Here is a 25,618-nt window from a genome sequence, read left to right as displayed (position 1 = left end):
CCAATTAAATGCCTAAAGCTACTCAAGACTAGGAACTGAGCCTGAGTTTTGTGTGGTCTCACATAACATTACAATCTACAGAGGGCAGGCTACAATCGGTTTATCCTTTTCAAAGATTTCTGTTAGCTCACACTAACATTGCTGCGACCACTCTTTTGCAGTTGTGGTTGAACAGCCTGCTGCATATAATCAGTGTTTAATTGACATATGTTTCTAAATTAATAAATTGACTGCTACTACTACAAAATAACCTAAATATTCTAATGTCTAGAGTCGTTGGAACAGCACAGTCTAGAATTTTGTGTTGGGACCATCCCAAAGCAGCAGACTCTGCTGGAATTTGAAACTTGTAATGACAGTTCCCCTGTGCCTGCAAAATCCCCTTTAAAGTCAGAAACTCTGGAGGGTTCTGGCTGAGTTAGATACATGGAAAAGTTAAAGGATTAAAAAACTTGACACCTGGAATACTCGGGTTGTAAGTTTGCCCGCTGAGCTGGTAGATTTGTTTTTGGATGTTTTGTCACCATGCTAGGTAATATTATCAGTGGTCCTCTGATGAAGCGCTGGTGTTCAGTCCAACTCGCTATTTATCTCTATTGGTCTGATATGGGTGATATCACTTCTGGTTCTTTTTCTGAGAGGTTGGTAAATGGGTTCCAAATTGAGATGTTTGTTAATGGAGTTCTGGTTTGAATATCAGGCCTCTAAGAATTCCCGTGCATGTCTTTGTTTAGCGTCTCCAAGGATGGATGTATTGTCCCAATCGAACTGGTCATCATGAAACGCAGCAAAATAAAAGAAACCCACAAACACAAATAATACTGTTTTAACGTTCACCAAAGCGGAAGAGAACAAGAGACTCCCATTCCTAGACGTCACGGTACAATGCAAAGCCAATGAGCAGCCTACAGACCAGCGTTTACAGGAAAGCCTCACGCACTGATTACATACTCAACTACAGGAGCATTCATCCCAACTCTCTCAAACCGAACTGCATCAGGGCATTATTTAAACGAGCCACGACACTGTAGCACCCAGGAACTAAGAAGCCAAGGAAAAACACCTGTATGACGTGTTCAGAAACAACACATACCCAATAAGCGCAATCTGCTGATTCCTACGCAACATGCCTAGAAACTCTAGCCACCCTATCATACGTTAATGACATCTCTGAGATGGCAACCAGACTACTCTGGCCCCTAAGCATCATGGTAGTCTACAAACCTACCACCACACTAAAACACCTCCTGATGAATTTAAAGGACCCCGTAACAACAAATAGCAGAATCAATATTATATACAAAATACCCTGCAAGGACTGCAGCAAACATTATGTTGGACAGATGGGCAGGAAACTAGCCACCAGAATACATGAGCACCAACTAGCTACCAAATGACATGACGAACTATCACTAGTATCCATACACAAATGAAGAGGAACACCTTGGGACAATACGTCCATCCTGGAATAGGCTAAACAAAGACATGCATGGGAATTCCTAGAGGCCTGGCATTCAAACTGGACCTCCATGAACAAACATATATCAATTTGGACCCCATTTAGCAACCTCTCAGAAAAAGAACTGGAAGTAATATCACCCACCACAACAGTCCAAGACAGATAAATAGTAAGCAGAACTGAACACCAGCACTCATCAGAGGCTCACTGGTATTACCTAGCATGGTGACGAAATGTCTGAGATCAAATCAGCTCAGTGAGCATACTTACAACCTGATCCGCAAAGAGAGCTACAAATCTTCTCCAATCGCAAACCTGGGTAACTATTTAAACTGTGTCCTCCAACTCCAACCTTACTCCCCTCCTCCTGGATCAGACCTGACAAAACCTAATCCAAGCTGACATCCGCTCAGGGCTGGCTTAACCCATTTGGAGTCGACACCTCTCCCATCTGTCACACCTACCCCTCGTCTCTTGCTGAATCCTGGCATGACAACTCCCACTCCCAAGAATCTCAACAGCCACTTAACCAAACTGACACCATTGTTGCCAGTATTTCTTTACCACCCTCATTCCCAACCAACTCTTGCTTCACTGTTCCTACCTGTTGACCCCACCCACTAGCCCACATTTATTTGCCTGAAATGCTGGAATCCTACCTACTTGCTTTATCTTACATACTCACCCTTTCAAAGGAGCTGTCCAAGCACCTGCTGTACTGTTTGACATTTTGAAATCTCAACACACAGCAACTGACTGTTGCAAAAGGGACAGTTTTCTTAACTGGATTTGTGGATTCTTGGACAGATTCATAATAGGGCTGTGTACAAGAATCTCCATTGCAGAAATCATCTAAATGTAAGTGGTAATTTTAAATGTAATAAAAATTGAAAATCTGGTTTGTGACCATGATTGGAATATCCTGTGTTGAAATGTGGAGTGATTACTGTGGTTTACATAAACACTGGGCAAAGCTAAAACTCTTCACATGGCTGATTAGTCACATAGTTCAAACATCTTAAATGTTTTAAGGACCTGATGCAATTGGCTTTGAAACTGATCTGAACTGGATTAGCCATACAAACACTAGCTGCCAGATTACATTAACGGCCTGAAATTGTGATGAGAAATTGAGACCTGTATGTCCAATGCCTATCCACCATCTACAAGACAGAAGTCCTGTGATGGAATGCACTCCCCTTGCCTGGATGAGTGCAGCTTCTGTGACATGAATAGCTTGACATCATTCAGGACAAGGAAGCCTGCGTGATTGGTACCACATCCAAAAACATTCACTCCTTTCACCACTGGTGCAGTTACTTCAGTGTGCACCATTTACAAGATACACAAACTCACAAAAGATCCTTCGACTTCATATTCCAAAGTTTGGGTGTAGACCCACCAGATAGCACCCATCTGTAGTAAAATAGTACTTCGTTGCTGCTCAAGACTGTACTCTGTTCCAGTCTGATTTGGTAGGATTAGGAGATGTCTTTAAGTCATTTAAATCTGTTTTGCTATTTTAGATTATTTGTGATCTCTGATCTAAGTTTATACAGTCAACATTACTTCATGTTCCTTGGACCTTTTGGTTAACAAAAAGCTATCCATTGTAGATTTACGATTTAAATATTGACAGTCTAATGGAAGAAGGCATCAGACTGCCATCCTTGGTTTAAAAAAAAGTATTGTGTGACTTCTTTCCTGAATTGCTTGGCTCTAAATTTAAAAAATGAATATCCCCTAGTCCTAGCTTGCCGATCCAACAGAAATAGTACATATAGTTTCTCACTACAAGTTACCACCATCTAAAGGAAACTAGCAAAATCAACGAATGATTCTCAAGGTTTGTTTTCATTCAGTCAAATCACCCTTTTGTATTTGTGTGGACTCTCTTTGTAATTTAACTGTGGCAGTCCAGGTATTTATTTCAGAAAATCAGTGCTGCATACCTGACAAGGCCGACATATTCTTCCTAAGGTGTTGTGTCAAAACTTGCTCTTTTGTTTAATATATCCTACGTTCCGTGGGATGTAACCCTAGTTTATGTAATTGGTCTTCAAAGTTTAACCCTTGGATCAATGTACTATTCTAGTAAAATACTGCTGTATTTCTTCCAAGACCAATGACTTCTTCTTAATGTATGGTGTCCAGAATTTCTTGAAGTACATCAGGTTTGGTCTCCCCAGAATTTTTTTTTAACAAAGCCGCCTTGTATTCCAAACTTTAAAGTACAATGGTCAGAACCTTTTGGGTTATTTCTGTCCCTGTTCATTACATTTTAATGATCCAGTTCTTGGACCCATTAGCTGCTTTAGGCTTTTTCTACTTTTAGCTTTTTACCATTTAGAAAGCACTCATGATCCATCTTGCTTTCAACCAAAGTGGATGTTCTTAAAATTTGCTTACATTTGAAATCTATCTGCCATAGATTTGCACACCTATTTACTAAAATTACCAACATATTTCTAGATTGTTTCCACCTAAACTTCTACCAGTGCCACCAAGCTTTGTCATTGTCAAATTGAGGTAAGTTGTAATCTATTCAGTCTTATGAACCATTAATAAGTACAGCGATTAGGTGAGACCTGAATGGAAACCCCTGTGCAGCATTATTAGGCACATCCTGACAATTACATACCCATTATCTCTACTCTATTTCCTGCCACTGAGCCAACTTATTTACTTGGTCAATGGTTTGCCCTTAATTTCATGATCTTTGCATGAAGTCAGGTGTCACTATGAGGGACTTTAGCAATGCCTCCTGGAAATTCATAATCAAAATTGATAAAAATTGCACTCCCTCAGTCAATTCTTCTAAATAAAAAAAATCAAGTTCAACAAAGCTTTGCTTACAAATCCATGTTGGTGCTCTCCAATCAGATGAAAATTTTCAAGGTTTCAGTCACTTTAGGTTTGTCTTAGTTTGCTTTGTTCATGTTTATAGGCAGCAGAAATGAATTGTTCAGTCTCCAGTGCTGTGCAAGAGCTTTTACTTAATCAACAATTAAGTGATGGTCAGATTTTTGAATGAAAATAGAGAAGTTTAATTTTTTTTTAGACGAGATCTTAGAATATTTATTATTCAGCTGGCATGTAATAAACAACAATAGAAATATTGTCCTGTTCATCTTATATTTATTCTTAAAACCCCAGAAACCCAGACCTCTGATAAATTCAATCTGTTTTAAATATTAAATGACTGCTAGGGAAGTTTTATGTGTGTTTCAGCTGTGTATCTGTTAATCCACTTTTAACTGGATTGAGTATTTCAGATTTTTCAAGTTATGTAGAGGGTTTTACAGCAAATGTTGCAATCCAGTAATTACAAGCAATAAATATTAAGTTTGCTCACAATGCAGACAACCTCTTTAGCATTTGATGACGCTGTCTTTGTGCCATCTAGCTTAGTTTTAGAGGGACAAGAAATTCTACCCCTATTTTTATGTCAGAGCATTTGAAGGTGAAGGAAAAAAATCAATGTAGTGTCTATCAAATCTGCAACTACATTTCTGAATGTAGTTAAATGTTTTGTGGGTTTTTCTGAACAGAGGGGAATAACGTTTCTGGTGCGTTTCCACTACTTGTGTTTAAATTATACTCAATAAACATGATCTGTAGTTTTATTTAGGATTAAGAAAAACAAAGTATGGAAATGTTCAATGATCCAACTGAAGTAGTCATTTCTATTTGTATTGTTTCATCCAGACATTCCATAGTACTTCATACTTCATGAGTTCATAGTCACTGTTACAAACAGGACCTGAATAACTGAGCAGTTTATCTATTTTTTTTCTCTGGTGACTGAGAGAGGTCTATTGTCCAATGTACCAGGATAGTGCTCTGCTCCACCTAAATAGAATCTTCACTTCAAGATCGCTGTGGAAATTCAGTATTTCTGTACTGTGCTAAAGTGGAACTATGTGCTGTGGTCCTTCAATTGTCAAGACTGTAGTGAGATTAGAGTACTGGAATGAAACCCCACTATTTCATGAATTGTTGCAAGTGTGGATTATGGTATCTCTCTGGGCCTTCCCATGTTCGCTGATTATCTGCAGGGGATTTTGATAGTGATTTGGGTAGAAAACATTTTGTGTCCTGAAAAAAAAAATTAGTTGTGCAATTGGATGAGGATTCCAACTTTATTTATATTGGTAGTCCATAGTGAGTTAAAAATCAGTATTAATTTCTCTACCAATGCTTTAGTTGTAATTGTTGAAAGAATAAGCTTCAGGAAATTGGTTTTTAATCTTTGCAAGGGCACACTGGTAATGGTTCTACACAGCCTACAAACTCTGCAAAATAATTCTTCAAAAATTGTTCTGGGTATTAAAGACGCTGGTTTGATTAAATGTTGAGGTTTTCTCACAACAAATATGACATGAAAGAACCACACTGTCCTTATGAAGCCTTGGCTGGGTAATATGGCTGCTTATTAATTCTTGGGCTTTTTGTTTTCCTATGTATCATGCCATAGTAATTTCACACGCTGTTTGCAATATCTCCTTATGATGTCTGGGTGGTATCACTATTTGATGAATAACGATCGATTACCCATATGTGTGTGTGTCAGGATGTCTTCACTTGCTCGTCAGAACTCCATTTTTAATATAGTGATACTCAGAACCCCTTCAACTTTTGAGCTGCCTGTATTAACTTACTTAACTTTGCATTTGCTTTGAATCTCAATTAAAGAAAATTCATGTGAAACACTTCAATTATTGCCCCTCTTAAAGTTTCAACGACTCTTAAAATCATCTTGTGTAGCTGTGATGGTGATAGACTTTATTTAGCCTTGGCTCTGGTCATATGCACAATGGAAAAATACTTGGAACTTGTTCCTGGAATGGTTTTGTCTCTTTAACTTTATTCAAATTTTTAATGATTGTCGGCAAAGTTAGCCTTTCCAGTCCGACCAAACCATTATCCAGGAATAAGTCAATCCTGTCCGTGGATAATTTCTTAACTCTACTGTTCCGGGTATCAAGTCGCATCCCTTGTGTACAAAGGAATGGCAATGTGCACTTCGCTTATCCCTTTTATTAATGATTTGGAGATGCCGGTGGTTGGACTGGGGTGTACAAAGTTAAAAATCACACAACACCAGGTTATAGTCCAACAGGTTTAATTGAAAGCACGCTAGCTTTCGGAGCGACGCTCCTTCATCAGGTGATTGTCTTTTATTAAAACTTTGTTTTCCCCGAGAGAGAGAGAGGCTTTCTGTGCAATGTCCTTCTTCAGGAAAAGAGTTTGTTTAGGTCCTGTATCTCTTCATATTGGTTTTTGTTTAGCTGTGTTATTTAAAGAAAGAATGATCACCCTTTTGACAAGAGTGCTTGAAGTCTCATTTACTTTATTCATCTGCTGCACTCGCAGCAGTGTTTACCTTTTGGTTTCATAGTTGTATTTAACTGCACTTCTATACATAGTATTTTCCCATTGTTTATGCACCTAGCCTGCACATCACTGGACACTATAGGCAACTTAACATGGCCAATGCACATAACTTGTACATCTTTGGACTGTGGGAGGAAACCGGACACCAGGAGGAAACCCACACAGACCACTGGGAGAATGTGTAAACTCCACATAGACAGTTGCCCAAGAGTGGAATTGAACCCAAGTCCTGGATTCTGAGAGGCAGCAATGCTAAACACTGGACCACTGTGCCATCCTAAATTCGTCATAGAGTCATTAATCTTAGTCCATGTCCAATCTAACAAGGACCGTGTTCAAAGGCTCACAAAAGTTTGTCACAACCCTCGTGGGAATAATGCACTGGAAATTGAATCCAGCTTTTGTATCATCACAAATGTGGAATATAACCAATTTAATCTCTAGGTTGGTTAATTCCTGACTGTGACCACTATTTAGCCTCACAGTACCAGGGCCCCAGGTTCGATTCCTGCCTCGGGCAGACTGTGTGGAGTTTTGCACATTCTCCCCGTGTCTGTGTGGGTTTCCTCTGGGTGCTCCGGTTTCCTCCCACAGTCCAATGATGTGCAGGTCAGGTGAATTGGCCATGCTAAATTGCCCATAGTGTTAGGTGCATTAGTCAGAAGGAAATGTGTCTGGGTGGGTTACTCTTCGGAGGATCAGTGTGGACTTGTTGGGCTGAAGGGCTTGTTTCCACACTGTAGGGAATCTAATCCTTATAACAAACATATCATTTAACATGTGTTAAAACACATTATTTACCATTGTACAAATTTATGATACCTCTTTTAAATCTAAAAACACAGACATAGCGCACAGACAGACAGGTGAACGAGCACATGCGCACACCGCACATATAAAACAGACAAGACAGATTACACAAAGTGTTTTGAGTGGTATTATGAATGAAAAATGTAGGCAAAAAGGCACGTTGCCTATCGATCAGAGTCCAAACCAAAAGGCATGGAATTAGTTTTTTGTTTTGTTTCATTTTTGGCAATGATAGTACATTATTGATTTAGGTTGTTCTGTTTTTTACAAGTGGTCAGTACGACCTAAGTTTTGGCTTAGATTAGAAGTTTTTTTTCATAAAGTCATTGAGTGTTTTTATTTTCCAGTTTACAAGGGAAAGTGATTTTGATTGCTGACAGGCTTGAAGGTACAAATTCTATCTTATGTCTCTCCCCTTGGTTCATTGTAAAATGACCACTTAGAATCAATCCAGATATCTGCTGCTGGGCACTTGCGTTTCTTTAAAATAACAGCTGCTGCTAGCATCTCCCACAAATTTTTCAAAAGCCAGCTTCCAGCAAAATTTTGTGTGCTCTTATGGAACCACTAAGTGACCACATAGTTCCACTTTTATAGAGTTATAGAACTGTACAGCATGGAAACAGACGCTACGGCTCAACTTGTCCACACCAACCGGATATCCTAAATTAATCTAGTCTCATTTGGCCCATATCCCTCTCAACCCTTCCTATTCATATACCCATCCTTTTAAATATTGGAGTTGTACCAGCCTCCACCATTTCCTCAGGTAGCTCATTCCATACACACATCATCCTCTGTATGAAAATGTTCTGCCTTATGTCCCTTTTAAATCTTTCCTCTCTCACCTTAAACCTATGCCCTATAGTTCTGAACTCCCCCCCCCCCCCCCCCCCACCCCAGGGAAAATAATTTGTCTATTTATCCTAACCATTTCTCCTCATGAATTTATAAATCTCTATAAGGTCACCCCTCAGCCTCTGACGCTCCAAGGAAAACAGCCCCAGCCTATTCAGCCTCTCCCGGTAGCTCAAATCCTCTGCCCCTGGAAACATCCCTGAAAATCTTTTCTGAACCCTTTTCAGGTTTCACAACATCTTTCCTACAGCAGAAAGATCAGAATTGAATGCAGTATTCCAAAAGTGGCCTAGTCAATGTTCTGTGTAACTGCAGTGTGAGCGTCCAACCCCTACTCAAAGTCTGACCAATAATGGCAAGCTTACCAAACGCCGCCTTCACTATCCTATCCACCTGGAACTCTACTTTCAAGGAACAATAAACCTGCACTCCAAGGTCTCTTTATTCAGTAACACTGCTCAGGACCTTACCATTAAGTGACTAAGTCCTGCCCTGATTTGCCTTTCCAAAATGCAACACCTCACACTTTAAATTGTAAAAACAAACAAACTGCTTAAGAATCCAAACGCCGACTGGGCAAGATGGCAGCGATTCTGTAGAACTGCTGTGGACAACTCTGCTTAACAGCCAAGTCGTACTGGTGTTTTTTGCCATCCCTGGCCAACTTATGTGGTGGAATTATTAGTTTAAAACTTTACAGAACACATATTTGTTAATATTTGGGAGTGGAGGATGCCAAAGGGAAAAGGAGAGAGCAAACAGCAGCAGGGAGGACACTCCCCTGCAGCACCAGGCATACCAGAAACAGCAGCAACAGCAGCCTCTCCTGAACCCCCCCACGGACCTGACAGACTCTCAGGAATTGGCTGCAGTGATGGAAAGACTTACCTTGAAGGTTGAGGCTGCAATTGAGGAGATCTGTGGGGAGATTTGTGCCCAGCTCCAACCTATTTCATCCATGCTGCAGAAGCATGAACAGAAGATCCAGGACCTCTGGGAGTGGCTGGAGGAGGTGGAAAGTGGCTGAAGGAGGTGGAGAGTCGAACTAAGGCCTTCGGAAGCTGCGATGGAGTCCTCATCCAATCGGGTTCAGGTGCTGGAGTGAGAGGTGTGGGTCTTGGGAGACCATATCGATGACCTTGAAAATCGAGTCCAGCAGGCTGCAGATTGAAAGGGCTTATTGGGTTAAAGTGCACAGGTCAGGGCCGGTGCGGTGCCACATAAGGACAAGCAAGAAGTAATAGAAGCATCCAGATTACTGGGAAATGATCCACAGGCACTGCTGGAGAAAGGGTAAAAAATCGTGTTTTTCCAGGATTTCTCGGCAGCTTTAATTCGAAAGAGGAAGTTCTTTGATGAAGTTAACAGGAGGCTGAAGAACCTGGACATCCAGTACACTCTGAGGTACCCTGCAGTGCTCTGTTTCAGCCACAAGGACTCAGTTTATACGTTTGACTCAGCGGATAAAGCTAAAAACTTTATAGACGCTTTAAAATAGTTGGACTGGCCTGAAGAATACGGTTAATGTTCATCCTCTTTTCCTTCCTTCTCCATGTTTTTCCTTTTTTTATTCCTTTCTTTCTCCCTAATAATTTCTTTTTTGGAAAGGGGGAAACAAAACTTGGAATAAGTTGTTCCTTTTTTGATATAAAACTGGATTTTATAATGGGAAATTTTGTGAATGTTCTTTGTTGTCTCTCTTTTTGTTTGTTCTGTTTCTCTTTTAGTCACAAGTAGGGATAACATGAAGCCAGGGATGGGTGGAGTGCTCATTCTGACTTTGTCTTTTTTCTGTTTGATTTAAGGATCATCCTTTTTTTTCTGGCCTAAGGCTGGGACACAGTCTGGGTTTGAAGGTGCTGTGAAGGAAGGGATGGGTAGGGTGAGTGCCCCCCTATGGGCAGGGGGAAGAGTCTTCCATTCAGGGTTTTATAGTTGGCTTTCTTTGTAGTTTTTTGGTAGTAATAGTTGTTTGGAGTTATGATAGAGTAGTTTTTGTATAAATAATTTTTCGACTCGGAGTCTTTATTTACTTGTGTTCAGAGCTTTGTAAGCAGGGTTCCCCCCTTCCAGGGGGTTCAAGGGTCTCTGAAAGAGGATATGGCGTAGCGTCTTATTAAATGGTGCACCTGGAACATCAAGGGAAGTCATTCGCCTGTTAAAAGAAGAAAAGTGTTTTCTAGCCTTAAGAGGGAAAGGGTTGATATCACTTTGTCCAGGAAACCCATCTTGATGATGGGGAACACCTGAAGTTACAACAGGGGGTTTATGACCGGGTAATCTTTCTCCCCCCCCCCCCCCTACTATTAAAAGTAGGGGAGTGGCAGTACTTATCCAGAAAAAATTTCCGTTCACGTTAGTAGAGCAGGTGAAAGATTAGCAGGGACGGTTTGTGATACTTAAAGCCCTGATACATAGGGAGGAATATGGCATTTTAAATGTCTACTGTCCTCTGATGCATCCCCTCAAATTTTTGATTACTGCTTTCTCTAAGCTGAGTGCCTTTGGAACAGAGCACATTATTATAGGGTGAGATTTTAATTGTCTTTTGGATCCGACAGTGGCACCCAACTATTTTTCGCAGGGCAAACAGGTGGCTGACTTATGCGAGGAGTTGGGACTGGTGGATATTTGGAGATGTCTTCACCCTACCGGCAGGGACTTCACCTTTTTTTTCAAACCCATATAAATGTCACGTGGGGATTGACTTCCTTCTGGCTCCCTCAGCCATTCTGGATTTGATTATGGGTTGTAAAATTGTGAATATAGGTATCTCTGATCACGCGGTGGTATGTTTGGAAGTTAAGGCCAAGAGTGAGGGGGCTAGATTTGCGGCACTGGCACGTGGGCCCTTTTCTCCTTAAGGATTCCATTTGTGGAATACCTTTTTGAAGGAGTTTCAGGAATTCTTGACTATCAACTCAGGCACGGCTGGTTGTCCGTCTATGCTATGGGAGACTGCTAAGCCTTTGCTAGGGGATTAGCTATTTCCTATTCGGCTAGCCATAAATGACAGAAGGAGGAACAGCAGTGATGCGAGTTGAAAGCCACCGAGGCAGCACATTTTGCGTGGCCTTTGATGATTTAAGCCACAGCGGATCACGGCCCTCCGGGTTGCCTTGAATTCAATACTGACACAAAATGCAAAGAAAGAGCTTGCTTTTGCTAGACAAAGGCTGTTCAACTATGAGGATCGGCCAGGGAAGTATTTAGCATACCTGGCTAGGAAAAAGTGCACTCCCCAATCCATTACCGCAATCAGAGGCAGCGCTGGGGTCCTTACATATGATGCTAAAAAGATTAATGAGGCTTTTTGGAGTTTTTACTCTTAATTGTATCGGTCTGAAGGTTGCAAGGACAGGAGGGTTAAAATGGAGGCCTTTTTTAAGAACCAGGACCTCCCAGGGTAAACTTGGAACAGGCCTCTCTCTTTAATGCCCCCTTGACAGTTCAGGAAATACAGGAGGCATCTAGGCAACTTCAGAGTGGGAAAGCGCCTGGCCCTGATGGTCTCCTGGGTGAGTTTTATAAGGAGTTTATAGGGATTCTGTCAGGGCCGATGTTGGAAATGTACAATCACTCCTATATGCATGAATGCCTACCATCATCTTTGAGAGAAGCTAATAATTCCTTAATTCTTAAGAAGGGGAAGGTTCTTGAGGATAGTGTCTCATACAGGCCCATTTCTCTCTTAAATTCAGATTTCAAGATTCTGTCCAAGATCCTGGCGCTGAAATTGGAAAGGGTGCTGCCCCTTATTGTTAAAGAGGACCAGACAGGCTTTATAAGGGTCTGTAGGTCCTCTAATAATATTAGAAGGTTGCTGAATATGGTCCAAGTTTGTCAGCAACGATTGATTCAGGGGTTGGTGATTTCCTTAGATGCAGAGAAAGCTCTTGGCCAGGTGAAATGGCCGTATCTTTTTATGTATTACAACAGTTTGGATTGAGTGGGGTCTTTGCTACGTGGGTGGAGGTTTTATATTGCCACCCTCTGGCCGCGGTGATCACCAACAGGGTGAAGCCTGAGAATTTTAGGATTGGTAGGGGTAGTAAACAAGGCTGTCCCCTCTCACCGTTGTTCTTAACATTGGTGACAGAGTCGCTGGCAGAGGCCATTCGTCAGAACGCCCACATAACAGCTCCGGAAGTGGGATCGAGGGCACACAAGATTACACTATGCAGATGATGTCCGTCTGTTTTTATCGAACCTGATGACCTCTGTACCCCATTTGATACAATGTATCAATTCATTTGGGGCTATTTCAGGCTTTGCAAAATTAACTTTGCAAAATCTGAGGTTATGCCTTTGGGAAGCCTCAAGAATGTGCCAGAAGTTGAAGGTGCCCTAAGTTCCCTTTTAAGTGGTCACTGCAGGATTCCGATACCTAGGATTTTTTATTACCCTCAAGTTTGACCTATTATTCCGACCGTCTTTGTTCACTTGCTCGACAATATTAGGCAGGATCTCCAAAGATGGGAGGCTCTTCCAATTTTATGGCTGGGCAGAATATCTCTCATTAAGATGAATGTTCTTCCTTGTTTGTATATGGTCCCTGTAATGTTTCCCAGGTCAATGCTGTGGAAGTTTATGGGATGGTTTGGTTCCTTTGCCTGGCATCATGGGTGACTCCTCATCAAACTTGCAGTTGCTTCATGGAGGGGGAGGAGTTGATTTCCCAGACATCAGGAGGTATCAGTTGAGTTCCCTGCTGTCCTTTGTCTCCGATTGGGAGGTAACGATCCAAACTCAATATGGCTGGATATTGACGCCTCCCAGGCAAAGTGCCCTCTTATTAACCTATTGTTCATGGATAAGATGAGGACCGTTATGGACCACTTCCGGAACCCCATTGACATTAGGACAGTTATGGCTTGGAGGGCGATGTGTCAGAGTGAGGGTTGCTTATCCAAGACTTCGCCACTTACACCTATAGTTGGCATGCCAGGGTTCTAACCAGGGATGATAGACTCAGGGTTCAAACTATGGGCGGCGAGAGGAGTTTCTAGTTTGGGAGACTTGTTTGAAGGGGAGGTTATGATGTCTTTTGAGCAACTGAGCTGCAAATATGGGTTGCCCAGCAGAGACCTTTTCCGTTTTTTTCAGGTTAGGGATTTCATTCAGGAGAAGACTACACTTCTCACTGAGCCCTATAAACCCAATACCGAGAGGTTGTTGCTGTGTTCCACAAGCACCCTTTTGGTTAGTGCCCTCTATTGCCTGCTGGGTGGCAGGGCCTGGCAGGATATTAACCGTGCAAGAGCTAGGAGTGGAGTTCTCTTCTGAAACATGGGAGAACGTATGGGAGAATGCTCAAAAGATCCCAATCTGTAATAGGACATGTGCTACGCAGTTACAAGTTCTGCACAGGGTTAATCTGACATCGGACCGTCTGGTGAAGTTTAAAATGGGGCATCTTCAGTGTGCCCCAAATTTAAAATAAGTGTAGGTACTCTTCCCCATTGCTTCTAGACATGCCACAGGCTCCGTGTTTATTGGAGCACTGTGGCGGGGGAGATAGGAGGGTATTGAGGACTGAAGTCAAAGTGGACCTGATATCTTTCCTCTTAGGTCTACTGAATTTACCATCTTTAGACTGGCATGGGAAGAAACTATTTAATATTCTTGCATACTGTGTACGGAATATTATTCTGATGAATTGGTGCCTGAGAACCTGCCAGGCTTGCTGGGATGGCAGAAATTAATTTATGGAGCACATTCCCTTGGACGTTTTTACAAACATGGTGCACCACACAACAGACCATTTTTATAAGACATGGCAGCCCTACTTGAGTTATTTGGATATAGATTTGTCAGCTATCTTAACGAGGACATTTGTTTAACCAGGATGGTTAGGTTTGTTGAGTTCTGGGCCCTGGAAGGGTCTCCTGAGTTAATATGGGTATATATACAATCCTCCCCTTCCTTTGTTTGGGAGGTTTGCGCATAGCTATTCTGTATTGTGTTTTTTTTTGTTTTTTTTGCTGTTCTTTTTTTGATCTACTAGTTATTTACTTATTTATTAGTGTTGCTTTGCACAGTGTTAGGGTTTGTTTTGTATTATGGGGTAGGTTAGTAGTTAGTAGACAGTAGTTGTATTGTAATTTGTGGTTTTTTTTCTTTTTAGTATACTGATGTTTGTTATTGATTGTATTTTTCAATAATTTTATATGTTTATAAAGCTAAAAAAATTTGCTAATAAAGATATTTACAAAAAAAAATCCAAATGCCATTTTCTGATTTATTTCTTAATGTGTTGACAGTTGACCACCCACTCAATTAGACAAGAGTCTTACCAACTGAATCAAGCTATGATAACATGTCTGTGTGGGTTTCTTGCAGGTACTCCAGTTTCCTCCCACAGTCCAAAGATGTGCAGGTTAGGTGAATTAGTCATATTAAATTGCCCATAGTGTTCAAGAATGTGTAGATTAGGTGCATTAGTCAGGGGTAAATATAGAGTAATAGGGTAGGGGAATGAGTCTCAGTGGGTTACTCTTTGGAGGGTCAGTGTGGACTTATTGGGCCAAATGGCCTATTTCATCACTGGAGGGATTCTCTGCAAATTATCTGAACTACAGTCTTTCAGAAGCATGTGTATGTCATGTGTGCATGTCCTAGTACTGTCATGGAAGAACACAACTTGAAATAGGAAGACACTGTGGCTGCATCAATATATCGGGATTAAATTAGCACTAATCTAGTATGTTGGAACATTGATCTGGTCTTCAGAATCCTCAGGCAATAAGCATGGATTTCTTAGTTCACATCGAGGCCTAATCTTTTTACAAATTAGCAGTTATCTTCTGTTGTCAAATTGGAGTATACATACATTGGAGTAGATCAAATGGGAGTACACATTGGCTTTTAAGTATGGTTTGACTTTCAGTGATCATCCTGGAAACATCTCTGTTTCAGTGGCAAAGAAACTCACTTTTGTTAGCCTTTTTTCATAATTTCAAGCTCCCATTTATTTCCCTGCATACAATAGAAATGATCATAATAGTGTTATTTAAATAAATCAGTATATATGGATTATTGTTGTATTTTCATTTGAGGGAAGGGTAATAAACATTTACATGACTGACTCCCCTTTATGGGGGAAGGGAGAGAGAGAGAGAGAGACACACACACAGACTCAGCCTCTCAGAAATAGAGATGGACTTGTACAGCATTGGAGAAATCTGAAAAGCTGAATCCCCATTTTAGATGTTGTGATAATTAATGTTAATTAGTGTACGTGAGTTATCATGTCTACAATAATACAGTGCTGATGGTGAGTAGGAGGAGTTTTAAGAGCAATACTTGAAATTTATTTAAAGCCACACTTTTGCATTTCTAAGAATATGTATCTTCAGATCTCTCTTCAATTCTGTTAAGATTTCTGCGATTTACGGAGCAATTGCTTTAAAAGTATGTCCAATAGCATTTTTTATCAATTAATTCTTATGGCACAAATTATCAGATTAGAATTATTGACATGTAAGAAACAAATGATAAGACATTGAGCAAAGTGGGCAATGTGTCAATTCTTCGTATAGTACCTATCTTCACAATTTGTGCAACGTTAAACACTATATATTTCCAGAATAATTGTTCTATGTTTAAAGTTGGATTGAGTGTACCACCACAGTACTAAAATAAATTTTACTTTTCTGCAGCTAAATATCGTGATATCTTCAAAGATATCATCAACAAAATTGCACTGGTCAAACAGGAAGATGTAAGTATTGGTTAGATTTCATTATTCATTAAATACCTAACCTCCATTTCCCTTCTTTCATACATTTGAAGAGTCTGCCACTGCTTTCTAGCTAAACCCATTCTTTTCTCATACACACTTTCTGAACCTGTAATGGAAATCCATTAAAGATATTGAATGTATATAAATGCATTATTTTGAATAGTTACAGGAGCTTGCAACCAAAAGTGCCATTGTACTAAGCATGAATTAGCATATTCTATACTTTTTATCTTTTACTGCCAAGTGCATCTACATAGTGTCAAAGAATGTTCACTTCAGAATTCTTCTAAGGCTTTGAGAATACCATACTGATATCTTTTAACAGCTATTTGAGAGTATAAATGACCCACACAAACTGTTTTGATTTCTTATCAGCACTAAGTTGGCTTATGTTGGTGTAATTGATCAAAGATACAGTAGAAATCATGTTTTTATTACCACTACTTTCAGTTAGCCCATTGCTCTCTTGACTGGTCTCCCAACTTTCACCAAGTTTATCCAACGTCTGCTGTCTTTATTTTAGCTCGCAATGAGATCTGTTAGCCCATCATCCCTGTACTCTGATTTTTTTTTTAGAAGCTGGACTGACACTGCCTCAGTTTAAGAATTCTCATACTGGTTTCAAATTGCCCTACGGTCTTGTCCATCTCTGTTTCTAGACACTATAAGGTTTTTAAGTGGATAGTTTTCTGACAAATTTTCTGGCCAGTTTATAATTAATAGGAATAGAGAAACAACTGATTTGCAATGCAGCATCATTACATGAGAACAATTGGATGTGGGTTTCCAATGAAGCTTACAGAGCAACTCCAAACTACAAGCCGATCTGTGTACTGAAGCGGAGTCCATTTCATACACTGTTCACATGTGTGGTAAACAATAGTTGCAACTCTGGAAATTTCCAACAAAACAATAAATGCATTCAACTGGAAACAATCACCACCACTTTTAAACTGTTTATTTTTAAAATCAGTAGTCACTTATAATGGCCAAAGATGATAGCCATTGTTTATTTACGTAAATGTCAGGTTGATAATCATAGTGTCTAAGTATGCTGTTTATTTTGGGCAAACTGACCAACACAGAGAATTATTCTAACTTTTTAATGTATTGTTACCTATAGTTATGCTTAAAATAAAACAGAATCACAGAATTGTTATGGTGCAGAAGGAGGCCATCTCACCCATTATGCCTACATTGTCTACAAAATTTCATAGACTCCTAGAGATGTACAGAATGGAAACAGACCCTTCGGTTCAACCCATCCATGCCGACCAGATATTCCAGCCCAATCTAGTCCCACATGCTAGCACCCGGCCCATATCCCTCCAAACCTTTCCTATTCATGTACCTGTCTAAAAGCCTTTTAAATGTTGCAATTGTACCAGCCTCTACCACTTCCTCTGGTAGCTCATTCCATATATGTATCACCGTCTGTGTGAAAACATTGCCCCTTAGCTCCCTATTATAGCTTTCCCCTCTCACCCTAAACCGATGCTGTCTAGATCTGGACTCCCCGACCCAAGGGAAAAGACTTTGCCTATTTATCCTATCCATGCACCTCATAATTTTGTAAACCTCTATAAGGTAACTGCTCAGCCTCTGATGCTCCAGGGAAAACAGTCCCAGCCTGTTCAGCCTCTCCCCATAATTCAAATCTTCCAACCCTGGCAACATCCTTGTAAATCTTTTCTGAACCCTTTCAAGTTTCACAACATCTTTCCGATAGGAAGGAGACCAGAGTTGCACGCAATATTCCAACAGTGGCCTAACCAATGTCCTGTACAGCCACAACATGACATCCCAACTCCTCTACTCCATACTCTGACCGATTAAAAGAAAGCATACCAAACACCGCCTTCACTATCCTATCTACCTGCGACTCCACTTTCAAGGAGCTATGAACTCCAAGGTGTCTCTGTTCAACACTCTCGAGGGCCTTACTATTAAGTGTATAAGTCCTGCTAAGATTTGCTTTCCCAAAATGCACCACCTCACATTTATCTGAATTAAACTCCATCTGCCACTTCTTGACCCATTGGCCCATCTGATCAAGATCCTGTTATAATCCAAGGTCACCTCCTTCGCTGTCTACTACACCTCCAATTTTGGCGTCATCTGCAAACTTACTAACTGTACCACTTAAGCTTGCATACAAATCATTTATGCAAATGATGGAATGTAGAGGACCCAGCACCGATCCTTGTGGCACTCCACTGGTTACAGGCCTCCAGTCTGAAAAACAACCCTCCACCACCACCCCCTGTCTTCTACCTTTGAGCCAGTTTTGTATTCAAATGGCGAGTTCACCCTGTATCCCGTGAGATCTAACCTTGCTAACCAGTCTCCCACGGGTAACCTTGTCGAACGCCTTACTGAAGTCCATATCGATCACATCTACCACTCTGCCTCACCAATCATCTTTGTTACTACTTCAAAAAACTCAATCATGTTTGTGAGGCATAATTTCCCACGCATAAAGTCATGTTGACTATCCCTAATCAGTCCTTGCCTTTCCAAATACATGTACATCCTGTCCCTCAGGATTCCCTCTAATAACTTGCCCACCACCGACGTCAGGCTCACTGGTCTATAGTTCCCTGGCTTGTCCTTACTACCCTTCTTAAACAGTGGCACCACGTTAGCCAACCTCCAGTCTTCTGGCACCTCACCTGTGACTATTGATACAAATATCTCAGCAAGAGGCCCAGCAATCACTTCCCTAGCTTCGCACAGAGCTCGAGGGTACACCTGATCAGGTCCTGGGGATTTATCCACCCTCAATTTCTTTAGTCATCCAGCCTTTCCTTTCACCCTAACGGGAATACACTTTCTCTGGAAACTTGTTATCTCATTTCTGAAGGCTTCCCATTACAGGACTGGCAAATCTGTTTTCAGTATTCTTGTTTTGTATTTGTGTTGCTTTTACAAGGTGCAGCATTAACTCGTAACTCCCCTTGGAACTAATTAAAACAATTTGTTTCATGATGTATATCCTACCAGTGATTGCATGTAAAGGGAAATCACATTGTGCAAAAGCACCCACTGCATCACAAAAGCATCCAAATTAGTGGAAGCAATTCTATAATTAATCTGGAATTTTGCCAATATCCTTCTGCTTCTCAAGATTTGGTACTAGCAATTTGTCTTGGTTGTCTAGGAACTGATATTCAACAACTCGTGGCTAAGATATAGCATACAGTAAGGAGATAAATATAGGTATATATAGTTTACACAAAATATATCATTTCAAATTACATAACTCTGACCACTTAGCTGAACTGTGTGCCTGAGGACACTTTGCCTTTCTGCTGTTTAATCATCTTATTCTGGCTCCTCTGCTCTGCTCCCATTGTCTAACACCACCCTACATCATCAGGCAATCCCTGCCTTCTTCAGTCTCCTGTATTTTCTCTGTTTGTGTTAGTGTCCGTGTCCTTGTAGGGCTTGTCTAATCTGAGAGACTCACCTTTTTACCTCTGCTCTGTTCCCATTAACCTACTGATTTCTTAAATTTCCCTTCCTAACCCCAATCCTATCTGACATTTTAAATGATTTCTCCTTCATCACTACTATTTATCCCCCTGTCTCCCTATCCTTTCAAAACTGAGAGCTTTACACTCCTGACTCAACTCATCCTTGGTCCTTTAGATTTCCAACCCAGCTGTGAACCCTTTTTTTTAAAGTTCTCTCTACCTGGGTTTGCTGCCAGTGCAACTACAGGGAGCATGCTTACCACATGTCTGTGACATTAATGCCAGAGCTGCTGCTGGTAGCTTCTTGCATTAAAATTGGATTTAACCGCCACTATTTCAAAAAAGAGGAAGATAAAAAGAAACTGGATTTCAGATCAGTTTGCCTAACATCAGTAGTGGGATAAATGCTATTATAAAAGATGTGATTAACAGAACACTTGGAAAGCATAAATCGGATTTGACTAATTCAGCATGGGTTTATGAAAGGGAAATCATGCTTAACTAATCATAGAATCCCTATTGTGTGGAAACAGGCTATTCAGTCCAACAAGTCAACACTGATTCTCTGAGGTGCATCCCACCTAGACTTCACCCCACTACACTCTGCCGATAACCCTATATTTCCCAAGCCTAACCCACCTAAACTGCACATTCCTGGACACTGGGCAATTTAGCATGGCCAATCCACTTAACCTGCACATCCTTGGAATGTGGGAGGAAACTGGAGCACCTGGAGGAAACCAAAGCAGACACTGGAGAACTTGCAGACTCTACACACAGTTGCCCAAGGCTGGAATTGAACCTGGATCCCTGGTACTGTGAGGCAGCAATGGAGTCTTCTGGAGCTTTTTTTGAGAAAGTAGCTCGCAGAATAAAAAAGGGAGAACCAACAGATATAGTATATTTGATTTCAAGAAAGCTCCGACACTAGGTTAGTGGGCAAAATTTAAAGCACACAGGATTGATGGTAATATACTGGCATAATTAAGAATCAGTTGACAGACTGAAAACATTGGGAATAAAAGGGTCTTTTTTCTAGATAGCAGGTGGTTTCTAATGGTGTACTGTAAGGATCCTGCTTAGGCCCCATCTATCCATGATTACACAGTAATGAATCTGTTGAAGGAACAAAATGCAATATTTCCAAGTTTGCTGATGACACAAAACTAAGTTAGAATGTGAGGTGAGGGAAGGATGCGAGGACGCTTGAGGGTGATCTAGACAAGTGTGTGGACAAAGACATGGCGGGTACAGTATAATGTGAAACATGAAGTTGTGTATTTCAGTATTAAAATCAAAAGGAATAGTATTATCTAAGTAGTGATAAATGAGAAAATATGGATGTGCAAAGGGTCTGAGTATGCTTACATCTCAGTTAATAAATGACAGACAGGTGCAATAAGCGATTAGGAAGGTGGCTGGTATTCTGACTTTCAGTGCATGTGGGCTTGTTCAAAATTAGGAATGTCATATTGAGGGAGATCGTAAGATCGTACCTGGAGGATTGTGTGCAGCTTTGGATGCCCCCACCTAAGAGTGGGATATACTTACTGGAGAGAGAACTGGGTGGAAAGCTCACCAGGCTGATACCAGAAATTCCTGATAAAAGGGCTCCTGCCCAAAACGTTGATTTTCCTGCTCTTCGGATGCTGCCTGACCTACTGTGCATTTCCAGCGCCACTCTAATCATGATGATACCAGAGATGGCAGTACTGTCGTATGACTGGGCCTATATTTAGAGTGCGATGGGATTTAATTGAGACATATATAATTCTAACCGGGCTAGACAGACTAGATGCAGGGATGATGTTGTCATGATTGGGAGTCTACAACCAGGGACCACAGCCTGAAGATGTGGAAATAGAACTAAAATGAGGAAACATTTCTTCAGTAGAAGGTGGTAAACCTGTGGAATTCATTGCCACAGAATGCTGTGACTGAGTATATTCAAGAAAGAGATTGATAAATTTTAGATACTAAAGGCATCAAAGGATATGGAGAGAAAATGAGTAGAAGATTAGACATGATCATATGGAATGACAGCAGCACTGAAGACTCTCAGTCAAATTCCTTCTCCTCCTAGTTTCTAACTTTCTGGATTCAGCTATACTATTGAGCAACTCAAACCTATTTCAACCACTGTAGAACCAAATAAATGATCTTTTTAAAATGTTTCTCTGAGCAGAATTTTAAATGTTTTCTGATCTTTATCAGCTTAAAGTCATCGTTCAGGATTGTAGTTTTCACATAACTAAGCAGACTGCCAAGTCAAGTGCCGTTATTTTTCTACACAATTATGTAACCCAATACATGCATTTCCCACACCACCAGAACCATGCAATCCTATGATAAGACCATAAGACATAAGAGCCAAAATTAGGCCATTCAGCTCATCGAGTCTGCACCACCATTCAATCATGGCTGATAAGTTTCTCATCCCCATTCTCTCACTTTCTTCCTGTGCATTAGTCAGAGGGAAATGGGTCTGAGTACAGGAGTTGGGTTACTCTTCAGAAGGTCGGTGTGGACTAGTTGCGCCGAAGGGCCTGTTTCCACACTGTAGGGAATCTAATCTTCCCACAGAGTTCTATGGTACACCTGATTGTTCCACAAGAATCTACCTATCTCAGTCTTTAATAGACTCAATGACTTGGCCTTCTTGGCCTTCTGTGGCAATGAATTCCATCGATTCACCTATTTCTGGCTGAAGTTTTTCCTTATCTCTGTTCTAAAAGGTCTTCTCTTTACCCTAAGGCTATGTCTGCAGGTCCAAGTCTGTCCTTCCCAACATCGATTCTGTCCAGGCTATTCAGTACTCTGTATGTTTCAATTAGATTTCCTCTCATTCTTCTAAACTCCATTGAGTATAAACTCAGAGTCCTCAAAAGTTCCTCATAATTTACTGTGGAAAAGATCATGGAAGATATGGAATGTAGGGAAATAGATGGTGACACCTTGAAAAACCTCCATATTACAGAGGAGGAAGTGCTGGATGTTTTGAAATGCATGAAAGTAGATAAATCCCCAGGACCTAATCAGGTGTACCATAGAACTCTGTGGGAAGATTAGATTCCCTACAGTGTGGAAACAGGCCCTTCGGCGCAACTAGTCCACACCGACCTTCTGAAGAGTAACCCAACTCCTGTACTCAGACCCATTTCCCTCTGACTAATGCACCTAACACTATGGGCAATTTAGCATGGCCAATCCACCTGACGTGGACATCTTTTGGCTGTGGGTGGAAACCGGAGCACCCAGCACCCACGCTGACACTGGAAGAATGTGCAAACTCCACATAGACAGTCGCTCAAGGCTAGAATCGAACCTGGGACCCTGGTGCTGTGAGGCAGCAGTGCTAACCGCTAGGGAAGTGATTGCTTGGCCTTTTACTGAGATATTTGTTTGATCAATAGTCATAGGTGATGTTCTGGAAGACTGGAGGTTGGCGAACATGGTCCCACTATTTAAGAAAGGTGATAAGGACAAACCAGGGAACTATAGATCAGTTAGCCTGATGTCGGTGGTGGCAAGCTGTTGGAGGGAATCCTGAGGGACAGGATGTACATATATTTGGAAGGGCAAGGACTGATCAGGGATAGTCAATATGGCTTTGTGCATGGGAAATAATGTCTCACAAACTTGATTGAGTTTATTGAAGAAGTAACAAAGAGGATTGATGAGGGCAGGACAATAGACGTGATCTATATCGACTTCAGTAAGGCGTTGACAAAGTTCCCTGTGGGAGACTGGTTAGCAAAGTTAGATCTCATGGAATACAGGGAGAATTAGTTATTTGGATACAGAACCAGCTCAAAGGTAGAAGACAGGGGTGGTGGTGGAGGGTTGTTTTTCAGACTGGAGGCCTGTGACCAGTGGAGAGCCACAAGGCTCAGTGCTGGGTCCACTACTTCTCATCATTTACATAAATGATTTGGATGTGAGCATAAGGGGTATAGTTAGTAAGTTTGCACATGACACCAAAATTGGAGGTGTAGTGGATAACGAAGAAGAAGGTTTTCTCAGATTACAACAGGATCTTGATCAGATGGGCCAATAGGCTGAGAAGTGGCAGATGGAGATTAATTTAGATAAACGTGAGGTGCTGTATTTTGGGAAAGCAAATCTTAGCAGGAGTTATACACTTAATGGTAAGGTCCTAGGGAGTGTTGCTGAACAAAGAAACCTTGGAGTGCAGGTTCATAGTTCCTTGAAAGTGGAGTTGCAGGTAGGTAGGATAGTTGAAGAAGGCGTTTGGTATGCTTTCCTTTATTGGTCAAAGTATTGAGTACAGGAGTTGGGAGGTCATGTTGTGGCTTTAAAAAACATTGGTTAGGCCACTTGGAATATTGCGTATAATCCTGGTCTCTTTCCTATTGGAAAGATATTGTGAAACTTGAAAGGATTCAGAAAAGATTTATAAGGATGTTGCCAGGGTTGGAGAATTTGAGCTATAGGGAGAGGTTGAATAGGCTAGAGCTGTTTTCTCTGGAGCGTCGGAGGCTGAGGGTGAGGGGTAACCTTAGAGGTTTATAAAATTATGAGGGGCATGGATAGGGTAAATAGACAAATTCTTTTCCTGGGGTGGGGGAGTCCAGAACTAGAGGGTGTAGGTTTAGAGTGAGAGGGTAAAGATATAAAAGCGACTTAAGGAGCAACCTTTTCACTCAGGGTGGTATGTGTATGGAATGAGATGCCAGAGGTGGTGGAGGCTGGTACAATTGCAACATTTAAAAGGCATCTGGATGGGTATATGAATAGGAAGAGTTTGGAGGGATATGGGCCAGGTGTTGGCAGGTGGGACTATATTGGGTTAGGATATCTGGTCGGTATGGACAAGTTGGACAGAAGGGTCTGTTTTCGTGCTGTACATCTCTGACTCTGTTAAGCTTTTTTATTCCTGGGACCATTCTTGTGTCCCTCCTCTGAACACGGTCCAGGGCCAGCACATCGTTCCTGAGATATGGGGCCCAAAACTGTGCACATTACTCCAAACGTGTCCTGAGAAGTACATCCCTGCCTTTATATTCAAGTCCTCTCAAAATAAATGCCATCATTGCATTTGCCTTCCTAACTACTAACTCAACCTGCACGTTTACCTTGAGACAATCCTGGACTAGAACTCCTGAGTCTCTTTGCGCTTCAAACTTCTGAATTTTCTCCCCGTTTAGAAAATAGTCTATCCCTCTATTCTTCCTACCGAATTGCATGACCTCCCACTTTCCTACATTGTGCTCCATCTGTCGCTTCTTTGCCCACTCTCTTAACCTGTCCAAGTCCTTCTGCAGCCTCCCTGCTTCTTCAATATCACCTGTACCTCTACCTATCTTTGTATCATTTGCAAATTTAGCCAGAATGCCCTGAGTTCCTTCAACTAGATCGTTAATGAATAAAGTGAAAAGTTGTGCTTCTAGGACTTAGCCTTGCAGAACCCCACTTGTCACTGGCTGCCATCCTGAGAAGGACCCTTTTATCCCCACTCTCTGCTTTCTGTCAGACAGCCAAGCTTCTATCAATGCTAGTACCTTGCCTCTGACACTAGGGGCCCCTATCTTACTCAATAGCCTCCTATGCAGCACCTTGTCAAAGGCCTGCTTGAAGTCCAGGTAGATAACATCCATTGGCTCTCCTTGGCCTAACCTGCTCATTACTTCGTTAAAGAATTCTAGCAGATTTGTCAGGCATGGCTTTCCCTTGATGAAACCATGCTGACTTTGCCGTATTTTGCCATACACTTCCAAGTATTCAGAAATCTTAACCTTCACAATGGATTCCATGATCTTACCCTCAACCGAGGTTAGGCAAATCAGTCTGTAATTTTTCCCATCTTTTGTCTTACTCCCTTTTAAAACAGGGGTGTCACGTTAGCAATTTTTT

General features: G+C 41.2%; 1 protein-coding gene across 1 annotated transcript in view; it reads left to right on the top strand.

Moving 5' to 3' along the window:
- LOC122559953 (ankyrin repeat domain-containing protein SOWAHA) overlaps positions 1 to 25,618 on the top strand; it is a 133,474-nt gene that overhangs the window by 8,306 nt on the left and 99,550 nt on the right. The window contains 1 exon segment of the mRNA XM_087994962.1: positions 16,186 to 16,247. Within this exon segment, the coding sequence (XP_087851088.1) occupies positions 16,186 to 16,247 (62 nt within the window).

Source organism: Chiloscyllium plagiosum, unplaced genomic scaffold, assembly GCF_037043375.1.
Source record: "Chiloscyllium plagiosum isolate Xiang-an unplaced genomic scaffold, Cpla_swu_hap1 HiC_scaffold_15, whole genome shotgun sequence".
In the NCBI taxonomy this organism is placed as follows: Eukaryota; Metazoa; Chordata; class Chondrichthyes; order Orectolobiformes; family Hemiscylliidae; genus Chiloscyllium; species Chiloscyllium plagiosum.
The sequence above is the reverse complement of the archived record's forward strand: the minus strand, read 5'-3'. Positions and strand labels throughout refer to the sequence as shown.